The sequence below is a fragment of the Pongo pygmaeus genome, chromosome 10, assembly GCF_028885625.2.
Source record: "Pongo pygmaeus isolate AG05252 chromosome 10, NHGRI_mPonPyg2-v2.0_pri, whole genome shotgun sequence".
In the NCBI taxonomy this organism is placed as follows: domain Eukaryota; kingdom Metazoa; phylum Chordata; class Mammalia; order Primates; family Hominidae; genus Pongo; species Pongo pygmaeus.
This window is the reverse complement of record NC_072383.2, coordinates 116,562,902-116,578,501: the sequence shown is the minus strand read 5'-3', so window position 1 is coordinate 116,578,501 and position 15,600 is coordinate 116,562,902. Positions and strand designations below refer to the sequence as shown.

The window sequence follows — 15,600 nt, the reverse complement described above, 5'->3', positions numbered from 1 at the left end:
GCTCAGACACACAAGTATTGCCTTTCTTTGGTTAATGTTGTGAGATTTTACAAACCCAGAAATAAAAAACTTTCTTTTCTCATGTCGTGGGATCCCTCCAGAAGCCTAGGTTCAGGTCTATCTCATTTTAAAAGAGTAATTTTTGGATGCTTTTGTAGGACTTACAATTCAAACAGCACAAAAGAGTTTAAATAAAATGTTTCCCCCACCCTTTTTCCCCACCCTTCCTCTTCCCTCCCCTAAAGAATTGGGAGTCCTTGGCCGGGAGCGGTGGCTCACGACTGTAATCCCAGCACTTTGGGAGGCCGAAGCGGGCAGATCCCCGGGTCAGGAGATCGAGACCACCCTGGCTAACATGGTGAAACCCCATCTCTACTAAAAATACAAAAAAATCAGCCAGGCGTGGTGGCAGCCGCCTGTAGTCCCAACTACTTGGGAGGCTGAGGCAGGAGAATGGCGTGAACCTGGGAGGCGGAGCTTGCAGTGAGCTGAGATCGCGCCACTGCACTCCAGCCTGGGCGACAGAGTGAGACTCCATCTCAAAAAAAAAAAAAAAAAAAAGCGAATTGGGAGTCCTTGTGGACAGAGTTTCTATATTTACAAAGATATATACAGGGAAACATTTTCCTTATGAATGGGAGAGTATTTATTTTTATTTATCAGTGTACCCTGGAGACTGCTCTCTGGCAGTACAGAGCCTGCTTCGTGGTTTGATTTTAGAGCTGCGTAAGTTTCTTTGTTGGCTGTAGCGTCCTTTATGTCACGAGTCTCCTACTGATGGACTCTCAGAATGTTTGCAGTCCTTTGCTATTGCAGACAGAACTGTAGAGAAGTAGCCTCTCGTACAGTCATTCTGCACAGGATGGGCGTCTGTTGGAGGAGTTCTTGCAAGTGGAATTGTTGGATCAAAGGATGCGTGCAGGCCGGGCGCGGTGGCTCACGCCTGTAATCCCAGCACTTTGGGAGGCCGAGGCGGGCGGATCACCTGGGGTCACGTGTTTGAGGCCAGCCTGGCCAACGTGGTAAAACCCCATCTCTGCTAAAAATACAAAAATTAGCCAGGCGTGGTGGCGCGCGCCTGTAATCCCGATACTCGGGAGGCTGAGGCTGGAGAATCGCTTGAACTTGGGGGATGGAGGTTGCACTGAGCAGAGATCACGCCATTGCACTCCAGCCTGGGTGAAAGAGCGAAACTCCATCTCAAAACTAAACAAAACAAAAACAGAAAAAGATGTGTGCAATTGTGAGATCAAAAGGCCCTCCACTGAACTGGTACTAATGTGCGCCGCCTCCCCCAGCCCCAAGCAAGATGCTAGAGCCGCCTGTTTGACCATCTTCACCAATGAGGTGGAAAGATGGGTGCCAAACTGGATCTCACTGTAGCGGAACCAGTCCTTAAAATAGAGTTGGCTGGGTTTAGGGTGGGGGTTCGTAGGGGGTTCTCGCCTCTTTTCCTTGTGTCACTGCCTCTGAGATGTGTCCTCTGTCCTCGTCTGTGTCTCCACAGAGCAAGCTGGTGAAGTACTTCAGCCGGCAGCTGTCCTGCAAAAAGAAGGTGGCCTTGCAGGAGCGCAATGCGGAGCTGGATGGCTTCCCCCAGCTACGGCACTGGTTCCGAATCGTCGATGTGCGCAAGGAAGTCCTGGAGGTGACCTGGGGAGCCCCTGTGTCCCCTGCCCCTTACTGGCCAGCAGCTACCCCCTGTGTTGCTCTTGAGCTGCAGGTTTCTGGCTGTGCCCAGCACAGCCCCAGGCACATAGCAGGCTCTGAATAAAATGTGCTGGATGAAAACATTCAGGATCACTGATGCTGTCTGAATGGGGTCATTGAGAGTGTGCTTCCAGAGTCAGTTAGAACCCTCCAGCTCTGCCACATATTCACAGAGTCACCTTGGCCAAATCACTTCACCTCTTAGTCCAGCGCTGTCCAGTGGAACTTTCTGCTACGATGGAAATATTTTCTATCTGTGCTGCCGGATGTGGTAGCCACTTGTGGTTAGGACATGTGATTAAGATTTTAAATTGTGTTTAACATTAATTAATGGGGCCCATGGTTGCCATATTGAACAATACTTTCTTAGAGCATTAATATTATCATCTGTGAAATGTGCATAATGATTCTCATCTCTTCTTAAATAGCCGACATCATAGAATGAGATGATTTTTATAAAATGTTCAACTCAGCTGGGCACAGTGGCTCATGCCTGTAATCCCAGCACTTTGAGAGGCCAGGGCAGATGGATCGCTTGAGCACGGGAGTTTGGGACCAGCCTGGGCAACGTGGCGAAACCCATCTCTACAAAAAATACAAAAATTAGCTGGGTGTGGTGGTGCATGCCTGTGGTCCTAGCTACTTGGGAGGCTGAGGGAGGAGGATCACCTGAGCCCAGGAGGTTGAGGTGACAGTGAGCTATGATCATGCCTCTACACTCCAGCCTGGGTGACAGAGTGAGACCCTGTCTCAAAAAAAAAAAAAAAAAAAAAGGCCAGGTGCGGTGGCTCACGCCTGTAATCCCAGCACTTTGCGCGGATCACTTGAGGTCAGGAGTTTGAGGCCAGCCTGGCCGACATGGCGAAACCCCATCTCTACTAAAAGTACAAAAATTAGCCGGGCATGGTGGTGCACTCCTGCAGTCCCAGCTACTCGGGAGGCTGAGGCAGGAGAATAGCTTGAACCTGTGAGGCGGATGTTACAGTGAACTGAGATCGCACCACTGCACTCCAGCCTGGGTGCAGAGAAAGACTCTGTCTCAAAAAAAAAAAAAAAAAAAAGTTCAGTTCATATTCTGGCACCAAATAGCACTCAGTAGCACTCAGTAGATGCCAGCCTGTTACTGTTGTGAGCATCTGACATCTTATGTCCGCTCTCAAAGATTAGACCACGTTCTTAACATCTTGAGGATCGTGAGATTTTCTTACCCCCTGGGATCCCAGAGACCAACTCATTTGCAGTGACAGGGCCAAGCCAAACCTAATAAAACCAGCGGACATCACTGCATCTTTCATGCCAGGCATTGTGCTAAAGGTTTTGCACTTAGGATCTCAACTGCTGAGACTGTCCAGCCTCCTCACAATGACCTTTTGAGTAGGTGTGACTGTTATCCCCCTTGTACAGAGCAGGAAACTGAGGCTCAGAGCTAAGTGACTAGTCTAGCTGGTAAGTGGATGGGGCTAGCAGGATGTCCAGCTCAGATGGACAGCAAAGCTTTAGGTTGGAAGCACTGTGCATTAGCCTTGTTTTCCTGTTGCCTGGGCCCCCCAGAGCTGGGCAGAAGAGGAGCTTGCCTCCCTGCTGGTGAAACCAAGAGTCCTCTCTCAAGGCGTTCCCTGCTTCCTACTTGAAGAGGCTTCCTGTCTTTTTTAGACCTTGTCCTCAGGGACAAGAATCTCATCCAGCCCCACCAGATCTAAGAATCCCAAGTTAGATGCAGCATCACCCTGCTCCATTCCTCCAGGCCCCCACCCCACCCCATCTTGCATATGCATATCAGACCATGCGCAATCCCATATTTCCTTATTTCCAGCATAGCCAGAGAGCCCAGATGAGTTTCTTGCAAATATCCGTAGAATGAATGGTCCTGTATAAGGACAGACAGTGTTGTATTTGCATGGCTCAGGGCATTTTTTTGGGAGGCTTCAGGATCATTTATTTATCAGTGCCACTTGTGGGGGCAAATAAGGCAGAAACGATTCTAGACCAGGGGTTGAAAACTGGTGGCCCTCAAGCTGGTTCTGATATGCAGACATGTTGTTGTTGTTGTTGTTTGGTTAATATGATGTCAGGACATTTATTTTGAGCCGATACTTAAAAACCAAAAGAGTCTGCCTAAAAAACCCAGATCTCTGGCTTCACTTACAAAATCAGAAATGTTGACCATGCTGAACTGAGCTCCTGTCTGGCAGCGATTTGCTCATTTACATTTACCTGGCCTGCAGGTACCTGAGTTTTGGCTCTTGCCTTAGTCAGTGAGCATCTTGAGTCCAGGGACCCAGGGAGTGGGCGGGAGAAGACGTGGGGTTTCAGCTCTTTGTCTGCAGTTCAGGTATGTGTCCACCAGAGGTCCCCTTTCTGTGAAGTGACTGAAGTATGGAGAAAGCTCCAAAGTAAAACAGCTGGGTTTGAATCCTGGCTCCACCAATGACTTGCTGTGTAACCTTAGGCAAGTGGTCTAACCTCTCTGAATTTTACTGTCCTAGTCGTAAGTGGTGATGATAAAAGTGCCTACTTTCAGTAGTCTTTGTGATAATAAAAGGAAATCTATCAAAAACCTTAAAACAGTGTTCCATCGATTTCAGCTATTATTATTATTATTACTATTATTTTATCAAACAGAGGTGTGTCTGCCCTTTTGGCCCAGGTTTGTTAAGGGTTTCTCCATTTTTGATGTTATAAAAATGTTACTTTTATGATTTTTTCTGATCTTAAACTTCAGAGTAAATTGAAATATATACATATGTAAATCATAAGATTAAAATGCACAAGTGAATCCTGAAGCAAAGAGGAGAATCCTTTTATGTTATGAATCACCCCCTTCAAATGTGAGTCATTCTGTACCTTCAGATCCTGGACCGGGTGCAGTGGCTCATGTCCGTAATCTCAACACTTTTGGAAACCGAGGTGGGAGGATTGCTTGAGGCCAGGAATTCGAGACCAGCCTGGGCAACATAGTGAGATCCTATCTCTACAAAAAATTTAAAAATTAGCCAGGCATGTTGGTGCATGCCTGTAGTCCCAGCTACTCAGGAGACTGAGGTGGGAGGGTCGCTTGGACCCAGCAGTTTGAGGCTGCAGTAAGATATGATGGCGCCACTGCACCCCAGCCTGGGTGACAGAGAGAGACCCTGTCTCTATTTAAGAAAAACAACAACCAGAAATAAACGGATCCTTGGTCATCACCTTTCTTAAAGGGGCTCACCAACAATGTGTCCCTATTTGAGAAAGCCTCTAAGTGACTCCACTATTCTTCTCTCTCTGCCCCCTGCCTGCCCGGGTGAGTTGAAAAGGCACTGATTGGGCCTCGACTTTTGCCCCATAGCTCATATTTTTGAAGATAATTTTTTGTACTGAGACAGTTTTCCTCTTTCTTGCTATCTGTTTAATGTGGGAGCTGTATCTTGTTGTAATACACAAACATGACCACAAGAGGGTAGATGTATTCTGCAATACTGCCCTAGAATCACCATCCGTAGGCTATTTTACCCTTATTTACTTTCAGAGGCTGAGGTGGGCAGATCACCTGAGGTCAGGAGTTTGAGACCAGCCTGGCCAACATGGTGAAACCCCGTCTCTACTAAAAATACAAAAATTAGCCAGGTGTGGTGGTGGGTGGCTGTAATCCTAGCTACTTAGGAGGCTGAGGCAAGAGAATCGCTTGAACCCGGGAGGCGGATGTTGCAGTTAGCCAAGATCGCGCCATTGCACTCCAGCCTGGGAAACAAGAGCGAGACTGTCTCAAAACAAACAAACAAACAAATAAACAAAAAACAAAAAAAGACAAAAACCCTTAAGTAATAACAACATATGTTAAAATGTTGAGTAGTAAGTGCTATAAAAGAAGACTCACATATACATACAGATACAGATGCATAAATATAGAAGCTTGACAAGTTTTGAGGTGTGTCCATATGATGGTCTAGGGAGACACTGTTTTGGGAACATGGGGTGGCGGTGAAAGTTCACCTGCCCAACATGTTAAGTTGGGAATCCTACCTTTTCTAGGTCCCTTTCCCCCCACTCTACTCTATACTCCAGTGTTTCCGCTTTGCCTTAGGATGCAAAGCCATGCCCCATGGGGCTCAAAAACAAACCTATTTTCATTTCCAGCATGGAGCATGGACTTTCAGCCCCTTTTCCATTAGGGTTTCTGAAGACCAGTGTGAGCCCTAGACCCAGAGAAGAGAGGAAGCAGAGAGAGAGTGGGGCCCAGCCACCAGCACACCTGCCTTGTCCTGTGCGTGCTCTGAGTTTGTGCTGGGATTTTAGATGACTCCCTGCAGAGTGGGAGGCACTGAGAGCCATGCAAACATGAAAAAATGGGGCCCTGCCTTATAAACGTTCGAGAGACAGGCACAGTGTTGACGCCAGACAGGGTGGTAATTATAATAGCACTAAGCACCTGCGCTACCTTGCCAAGTATGGACACTTAGGATTCCCACTTTACAGATGAATAAAGTGAGGCCCAGAGAGGTCAAGCGACTGGTCAGAGGTTATCTAGATAATAAGTGGCAAACCCGAGATTCGGAGACCCCACTGTCATGCAAAGCGTTTACACTGCGGAGTGTTCTCCTCTAGGCACCACTAGAGGGCAGCGTGGAGGCAGAGATGCTGTTCCTGCCCCACGGTTGACAATCCTTTCTCCCCTCCTCTAGGAAATCTCCCCCGGCCAGCTGAGCCTGGAGGACCTCTTGGAGATGACGGATGAACAGGTGTGCGAGACCGTGGAGAAATATGGAGCCAACCGGGAGGAGTGTGCCCGCCTCAACGCCTCCCTCTCCTGCCTCAGGAATGTCCACATGTCAGGTGAGCAGGCCCTGGGGTCGGGGATGTGGAGACTTGTCCCCAGCACAGCTGCCACGGTCCCTCGGCATCCCGTGCCCGCCACTGCAGGCCAGGACGAGACAGAGTCAACCCTGGGGGGCAAATCCGAAACGCAAGAAGAGGCAGCGTGGACCTGGGATTTGGAGGCTGGAAGACGCCAGCAAGGGCAGCTCTTGGATTTGAACTCTTGCCCCAGGAAGACCTGTTGAGGTTTAGGGTATCTGGTTCTGGATAATTAGGGTCCAGATATGAAAATATTGAGTGTGAATAGGAGACCAAGGTCTTTTTACTTTAGACATGCTGAAGTGGCTTTGCATTTTGGGTCAATGTCTAGCTTCTAATTTTTTTTTTTTACAGAAGTAATTTGCATTAATTGTAACATAAACCAGAAAATAGATTTAAAAAAAAATCATCCTAAGCCCTACCCTCTAGGTAACTGCTCTTGTCATTTTGGTATAATTTTTCCTGACAAATGGATATATGTATACTTAAAAAAATAGAATTATCCACACATATTGCTTAAACTTTTTTTTTCACCTAATAACCTCTGTGACTTTTCTATCAGTTTGGGGGCCAAATATATTGTCATCCCTCCTGGATCTTTTCCATTTGTTGCTCAGATACCTGTTTGTCTTTATTAGCAGAACGTCAGATATCATCTTCCCGAGGCTTCCTGCTTCTCTCTAGCCTCATGATTTTTCTGCTAATTCTGGGGCCTTTCTGTCCCAAGGGATCCGCTCTGCACACGCCAGCCGCAGTGTTGGTGGCCATGAGCACGGTTGTTGCAGTTCCCACCACAAGGTGTCACTGTTGAGCATCAGTCTGGCAGAGTCAAGTGGAGGCTCACAGCTGTCCTTGCTTGATTCAACCTGCGCTATTCAACAGGCATTCGTTGAATATTGCGCTAGGCCTGGAGAAGTCTTCTAATCTGAGAGGCTATGGGGTGCCAGCAGGGCTGAGGAAGCAGCGGTGAACAAAACAGAACATACTTGAAACAGGTCATTGGCCCAGTCCTCCATGCGAGCCCTTTTGTGTTTTTTTCGTGCTGGCAGATCCTGATTCAGGTATAGTCAGCATCAAAAGGGACCATGCTGCTGGGCACACTGGCTCACGCCTGAAATCCCAGCACTTTGGGAGGCCAAGGCAGAAGGATCTCTTGAGCTCAGGAATTCCAGACCAGCCTGGGCAACATGGTGAAACCCCGTCTCTACAAAAAATACAAAAAAATGTGCCATGTGTGGTGGCACACGCCTGTAGTCCCAGCTACTCGGGAGGCTGAGGCTGGTGGATCACTTGAGCCCAGGACACTGATTGAGGCTTCAGTGAGCCATGATCACACTGCTGCACTCCAGCCTGGGTGACAGAGCAAGATCCTGTCTTAAAAATAAAGTGGGGGTGGACCATGCACTGGGGGCTGCCTCATGCATTGGAGGATGTTTGGTTAGAAGCATCCTTGACCTCTGCCCATGAGACACCAGTAACATCCCCCAACTCAAAGTCATGACACATGGAAATATCCCCAGATATTTCAAAATGTTCCCAGGGAGGCAAAATGACTCCTGGCTGATGAGCTGTAAAGGTCATGTTACTCTTTACCTCTAGCACAATGGTGTTGACTCACTGAACATGAGTGTGGCTGACAGGGAGGGGCCTCTCAGTCACTCAGTACATACAAAATCTGCTCCAAAGGTGACTTTCTCTCTTTACCCACAGTGAGAAGCAGATGGCAGTTTTCTCTCTTTAAAAAAAAATTGCAGGCCAGGCATGGTGGCTCACACCTGGAATCCCAGTACTTTGGGAAGCCAAGGTGGGGGAATTGCTTGAACCCAGGAGTTTGAGACCAGCCTGGGCAACATAATGAGACTCTACCTCTACCAAAAAAAGAAAATTAGCTGGGTGTGGTGGCATGTGCCTGAAGTCCTAGCTACTTGGGAGGCTGAAGTGGGAGGATTGCTTGAGTCCTGGAGGTCAAGGCTGCAGTAAGCTGAGATAGTACCACTGAACTCCAGCCTGGGCCACAGAGTGAGGTCCTGTCTTAAAAAAGAATTGCACCAAATTACAGTGTTATGTCATAAACATCTTCCTTTGTCAATAAATGCATTCACTTCTTATTTTTAATACCTGAATACTAACAATTTATTCAACCAATCTCCTATTTTTGGAAATATCCATATTTTTCCTATCATAAGCAACACTGCTGTGAATACCCCTAAGTGTTATCTTTGGGGACCCCCGTGGCTATTCCTTTACAGTGAATTCATAGGAGAGGGGTCTTGCAGCGAAACATTTGCATATTTTGGCTGGACGCGGTGGCTCACACCTATAATCCCAGCACTTTAGGGGAGGCCGGTGGATCACCTGAGGTCAGGAGTTTGAGACCAGCCTGACCAACATAGTGAAACCCCGTCTCTACTAAAAATACAAAAATTTAGCTGGGCTTGGTGGCGCATGCCTGTAATCCCAGCTACTTGGGAGGCTGAGGCAGGAGAATCTCTTGAACCTGGGAGGTGGAGGTTGCAGTGAGCTGAGATCGTGCCACTGCACTGCAGCCTGAGTGACAGTGAGACTCTATCTCAAAAACAACAACAACAGCAACAAAAACCCCATATTTTAAAAATTATGGTGAACATCGTCATATTGCTTTCTGGAAAGTTTGTACCAATTTATGCCTGCACAATGCCTGACAGTGAGTGTTTGAGGTTGGGTTTTTAATTGCTTTTCAGAATTCACATTGTCTCATCCGAGAGGCACTACTGAGTTTGGCAGCGTCCTTAAAAGTAGAGTAAGATTCCAGTTTCCGTGAGAGAGGCATTTATGTCAGCCTTATGGGGAAGAATAGTTATTTTTTTGTGACATTCTGGGCTGGGTGAGACCGTGAAAGGTCTTGTACTCTGATTTTTTTTTTTTTTTTTTTGAGACGGAGTCTTACTCTGTCACCCAGGCTGGAGTGCAGTGGTGCGACCTCGGCTCATTGTAACCTCTGCCTCCTGGGATCAAGCAATTCTCCTGCCTCAGCCTCCTGAGTAGCTGGGACTACAGGTGCATGCCACCACGCCCAGCTAGTTTTTTTTGTATTTTAGTAGAGACGAGGTTTCACCACGTTGTCCAGGCTGGTCTTGAACTCCTGAGCTCAGACAATCTGCCTGCCTTGGCCTCCCAGAGTGCTAGGATTACAAGTGTGAGCCATCACACCTGGCCCTGTCCTCTGATCTTTTTCAAAATTTTTTTCATTCAGATGGACAGTACAAGTACAATTTATATTGTGACCCCCTCCCCGCCACACACATAGGTACACATACATGCACACACATAGCTACACATACACATGCACATACACAATTGTAGCATGTTTCATGAAACAATACTCCTCCTTCCTATGCATGATGAAAGAAGATGTTGTAAATTCCTTCCTGTTCTATTCTATATCATTTAGCAGATGCTAGTAATGGCCACTTTCTTTTTTTTTTTTTTTTTTTTTTTTTTTGAGATGGAGTCTTTCTGTCACCCAGGCTGCAGTGCAATGGCATGATCTCGGCTCACTGCAACCTCTGCTTCCTGGATTCAAGTGATTCCCTTGCCTCAGCCTCCTGAGTAGCTGGGACTACAGGCATGTGCCACCATGCTGAGCTAATTTTTGTATTTTTAGTAGAGGTGGGGTTTCGCTATGTTGGCTAGGCTGGTCTCAAACTCCTGACCTCAGGTGATCCATCCGGCTCGACCTCCCGAAGTGCCAGGATTACAGGTATGAGCCACCGTGCCTGGCCTGCCACTATTTTTTGTTTTTTGAGACAGGGTCTTGCTTTGTCACCCAGGTTGGAGTACAGTGGTGTGATGTGATCACAGCTCACTGCAGCCTCGACCTTCTGGGCTCAAGCAACTGTCCCACCTTAGCCTCCCCAGTAGCTGGGACTACAGGTGCACACCACTAAATTGTCCCACCTCAGCCTCCCCAGTAGCTGGGACTATAGGTGCATGCCACCACACCTGTCTAATTTTCGTGGAGACTAGGTTTCGCCTTGTCATTGCCCAGTTTGGTCTCGAAATCCTGGGTTCAAGCAGTCCTCCTGCCTCAGCCTCCTAAAGTGCTGGGATCACAGGCATGCGTCCCCATGCTTGGTCAAGCAGCACTTTCATTACACACCTCACTATGGTTTGAACCTACACTGATCTCCCACCTCCACATAGGCCTCCCTCTGGACTCTTCCTAGGCTGCTAAGACTCAGTCTTCTATGTCCTGCCTCAGATGCCAGCCTTAGGGCCACCAGGACCTTGAAAGCAATGACCAAGTGCTCCCTTTTAACCCATTCCTACAGCACTTAGCACTGAAGTCAGCTCAACTCAGACTTCTTAGTAAAGAATTGTGTACCCAGTTCTGATCTTAACAGTGTACTTCACCTATGCTGTTCCTGCAGGTGATGGTGCCGCTTAAAAACATTTTAATCCTTACCTTTTTGTGGGAGTGATTTGTTTTTAAATGACTGCCTCTCTTTTCCACTAGACTGTAAGCTGCAAAAAGGCAGGGATCATACTTGTTTCTGCTCACTGTTTGATTCCCAGGATGAAGATCAATATCTAGCACATAGTAGCGGTTCAATACATATGTATTTTTTTTTTTTGAGATGGGGTCTTGCTTTGTTGCCCAGGCTGGAGTATAGTGGCACAATCTTGGCTCACTGCAGCCTCTACCTCCTGGGGTCAAGCGATCCCCCCACTCAGCCTCCTGGGTAGCTAGGACTACAGGCGTGTGCCACCATGCCTGGCAAACTTTTTTGTATTTTTTGTAGAGATAGAGTTTTGTCATGTTGCTCCAGCTGGTATCAAACTCCTGAGCTCAAGCAATCCATGAAAACTTACCAGTGGCTTAAAGAACACAGTCTTCCTCATGGATTGCAAAACATCCCAGGGTTTGGCTCCTACTTGAAGTCCTACCATTCACATTTTCCCTTCAAGCCCTAAATATCTGCTAAATTCATGAATTACTTAGAGTTTTCTAGATGAGGCTTGGATTTCACATCTTGGTACTCACATCCCTCTGCCTAGAATTTTCTTTCCTTTTGTCCTTCTGGTGAATCCCTGCTCTTCCCCAGGCCCAGTGCAAAGCCTGGTTCTCTATGAGGCCTTTCCTGGGCTCTGCAAACTGAGCTGACCGCTTGCCCTTGGCTACCGGAACAGCAGATAACTTCAGTGACCACCAGGTCTACACCGCTGAGCCCCTCCCTACCTCTGAAAAGCTGTGTGATGTGCTTGCTATTAATGTCCACCAGGGGGAACCAGTGAGCCATCCTCAAAGTATCCTTCATGTTTAGAATTCCCTTCTTCCCTCAAAAATAATAATTGGTTCCTTGAAGCTTCTAACCATCTTGAGAGTTGGATGGCTTCCCTTTACTCTAACTAAAAATGTTATCCCAGACTGAGGAATAAACTAGTATCTTTCCCATCATACTCTTACTTCTTGAGGGTGATATTGTATTCATCTTAATAGCCCTAGCTCAACCCAGAGCTGGCGTTTCCTACAGTGATGAAATCAGGTTTTTAAAATTCTGGCCCAAAGTGAGGGCTGGATGCATGTTTGTTAAATGACAGAAGACAAGTTGTATTGAGGAACTCATATGGAAACCAAGGATATGGCAGCAAGGCTGCTTTGTGCCTGGCCAAGAAAGTCATCTCTTTCTCTCTCTCTCTCTCCCTCTCTGTCTCTCTCTCTCTCTCCCTCTCTGTCTCTGTCTCTGTCTCTGTGTCTGTGTCTGTCTGTCTGTCTCTCTCTCTTTCTCAGAGGTTGGAGGTAGCTTTATTTTAGAGATGTTAATGCTAATCTTAGTTTTCTCCTTGGGTTTTAGGGGATATCTTTATTTTCCAGTGCCCAAGGAGCCCCGAAGACAGGAAATCTTAACTCAGTTTTCTCTTCTCGTAGCTTGTTAGATCACCCTTAGCCTGAAACCAAAGAATACTCATTCTTTCATTTAACAAGATCAAAGGATCCCAGAGCCAGGATAGCTTAACCTTTCCTTATCATGGCAGCTATGGCCTGAAACCAAAAAACCGTTATTCGCTCATTCAGCGAAATTGGTTCATGGTTATTCTATGCCAGGTGCTCTTCTGATCTCTAGAAATGCATGCTGAGGTGTGTGTCCCCATAAAGTTTACTTTCTAGTGTGGGGGTCTGGGGCACAGACAATGAATCATTGTCCTAATGATCACGTATCTTATGCCGTGTGTGAGAATAAGTGCTGTGGATTAAAGAAGACGTGCAGCAGGCTAAGCGGGGTTGGTAGTACCCTCTGGAATGGAGGGACTGGTTATCATATTAAATAAGGTGGCTAGGGCAGGCTCCATTCTCTTTCTCCTTTCTCCTTCTTAGTCCTCAATCATTTTCTAAGAGTATGGAATCTGGAGTCCAACAAACTTGGGTTTAAGTTCTGGCTCTGCCACCTATTAGCTGTGTGATTGTGGATAGGGCATATTATGATTCTGTGCTTAGTTTCCTATGCAGCAGGATGGGGATGATGATCATTTGGGCCACACTGGTTGTTGGGAGCATTACGTGAGATGATACAGGCAAATCACCACCACCACCATCACTATTGTTAGCACCATCACCACCATCATCACCATCGTTATCACCACCACCATCATCACTATTATTAGCACCAACACCACCATCATCACCATCACCACCACCATCACCATCGTTATCACCACCACTACCATCACTATTAGCACCATCACCACCATCATCATCATCACCACCACCACCACCACCACCATCACCACTCACCATCATCATTACCACCATCATCACCATCACCAGGCTCCTGCAGCCTTTTTCGTCCCCCAGCTCACTTTTCTCCACTTCTCCTCATCCTCCTCTCTTTTTTCCTCCAAGGGGCCCTTCCAAGGGGCTTCAGCCTTTCTAATTCAGCTCTCCCATTCTTTGTTTCCCTTCCCTCTGAGCCACGGTCTCCCTCAGCACTGCTGCTGCTTTTGAGACCACTCCCCTTCTGTCTGGCTTGATTGTTCTCCAGAGGTAACCTACCATTCCCTGGCCACAAAAATAAGGGCAAAACCTCAAACCAGTTTTCTCTGGGCACAACCCTAGTTTTCCTCCGTGGTTACTACAGAGCTGAGGTCCTAGGGTGAAACTGATTTGGCTGCAGAAAGAGCATGTTCTCACTATTTGTCTCCACCTCCCGCTCCATTCCAAAACTGGGAACTTCAGCGTCTGAGGACAGCAGGGTCCCTTCCTAGACCTTCCTCTCCCGGGCCACAGGTGTTTTATCAGAAGAGAGCCTGGCGGAGACGTGGCCCAGCTATCAGAGTGCTGTTGCTGTGGACTTCTTCCTCTTCTCTGCTGTTCTTTTTCTCTCTCTCGTCTTCTTTTTGGCATTTTGATGGTTTTCAGCCTCATAATTTGTGGTCATCTGTATCTTTCCTTTCCCAAGGAAAAACCTCTGGTCAAGATAATGGAAGATCTGTGTTGTGGATATTGTTTTCCTTTTTTAAAATGAATATGCTTATGTAAGGATAATGGGAGATATTGCTTTCCTTCCTCCTCCCCTTCTTTTCTACCCTTCTCTCCTTTCCCCCCTCCCACTCGTGTTTATCAGGCACTTTCCCTGCATCTGGCACACACAGTATTGGGTTCCAGGGCTCAGGGACTTTCTCACGACTTCAGGATTGAACTGAGACCTGAAGAGGAGGGGAAGTCTTAATGACTGGGAGTGATGGGAACACTCAGAAGTGCCTTGGGACGGGAGGGAGGGGAACATCCCAGGGGCAGAGAGAACAGCACGGGTGCCTAGTGGGGATGCTGGGGAGAGTGTTGGGAGCTGGAGCCAGACAGGTGGGCAGTGCCAGCCACCACGGTGGGCCATGGCAAGGAGCTTACACTGCAGAGTAAGCAGGGTAGGCTGAACAGAAGGTGCCTGGATCTCTTGTCCGGTTTTCAAACATTCTGGCTGCAGAGTCGATGGGTGGCTTAGAGCAGGTGACAGATGCTGGGAATCCTTCGGGGGCTCAGGGAGCCACGGAGGGGAGAGACTGGAGGCCAGGGTGCTGCAGGCAGGCAGGTGCCCCTGCACCCCTGCACCCCTGCACCCCTGCAACCTCCCGGGAGCTTGCCTGCCTGGGCCCTCCTCTTGCTTCTTCTCTTGAGTATCAAGGGGGAGAACTGGCAGTCAGGAGAAAAACAGGATGCAGAGTGGCCCCCGAAATAGGACAGCCTCAGATGCCCTCTGGCTTCTTCCCAGTTTGGGCTTTGAATGAAGCCCCCCAGAATGCCGCCTGCCACCATACGGTCTTCCTTTGACTGGAACAAAGAGTAAGAGTGGGTCTTGATTGCCCTATTGTTCTACTTGCTTCTAACTTGGGAAAGGCTGGGCTGGCAGAGGAAGAGCTGCTCCTCCCGAAGCCCACAGGGTCTCGTATGTTCTAGTATTGACACTGATGTCTTTCCTTTCCCCTATAACTGCCCCAGCCCTCCTGTTCTGTAGGCACTCAGGAATCCCTTACATGTAGATAGCATCAAATTAGGACTCTCGCTTACAAGCGGCAGAAACCTGATGTGAACGCACTTAGGTGCAAATGGCTCCATTCATTCATTCTGTAAACACGGATAGAACTTCCCCTGTGTCAGTTGCTAGGAGGGGTTGGGGATACAGTGGTGGGGAAGGCCAGCTGGCTGTGGGCTCTTGTCAGTCTGTGTCCCAGACCTGCACTATTCAGTACAGCGGTCACCAGACTCGTGTGACCAGGTAAACTTATATTCATTAAATAAAAGTTAAAATTCCCTTCTTCGTTCTCAGGAGCCATGTTTCAAGTTGTTCATCGCCACAGGTGGCTAGCGGCTGCCCTGTTGCAACAGCACAGTTCTAGAACATCCCCATCATCACAGAATATTCTAGTGGACAGTGCTGCTCTAGAATATGTTGGAAGAAACAATGAATAAGAAAAATATCAAGTTGGGCACAGTGGTTTATGCCTGTGATCCTAGCACTTTGTGGGGCTTGAGGCAGGAGGATCGCTTGAGTCCAGGAGTCCAAGACCAGCCTGGGCAACATAGCAAGA

General features: G+C 47.8%; 1 protein-coding gene across 1 annotated transcript in view; it reads left to right on the top strand.

Annotated features, from left to right (window-relative positions):
- KSR2 (kinase suppressor of ras 2) overlaps positions 1-15,600 on the top strand; it is a 517,247-nt gene that overhangs the window by 107,518 nt on the left and 394,129 nt on the right. Inside the window, exons 2-3 of the mRNA XM_054444768.2 lie at positions 1,508-1,648; positions 6,369-6,519. Of these exons, the coding sequence (XP_054300743.1) occupies positions 1,508-1,648; positions 6,369-6,519 (292 nt within the window). The remainder of the gene's footprint in view (positions 1-1,507; positions 1,649-6,368; positions 6,520-15,600) is intronic.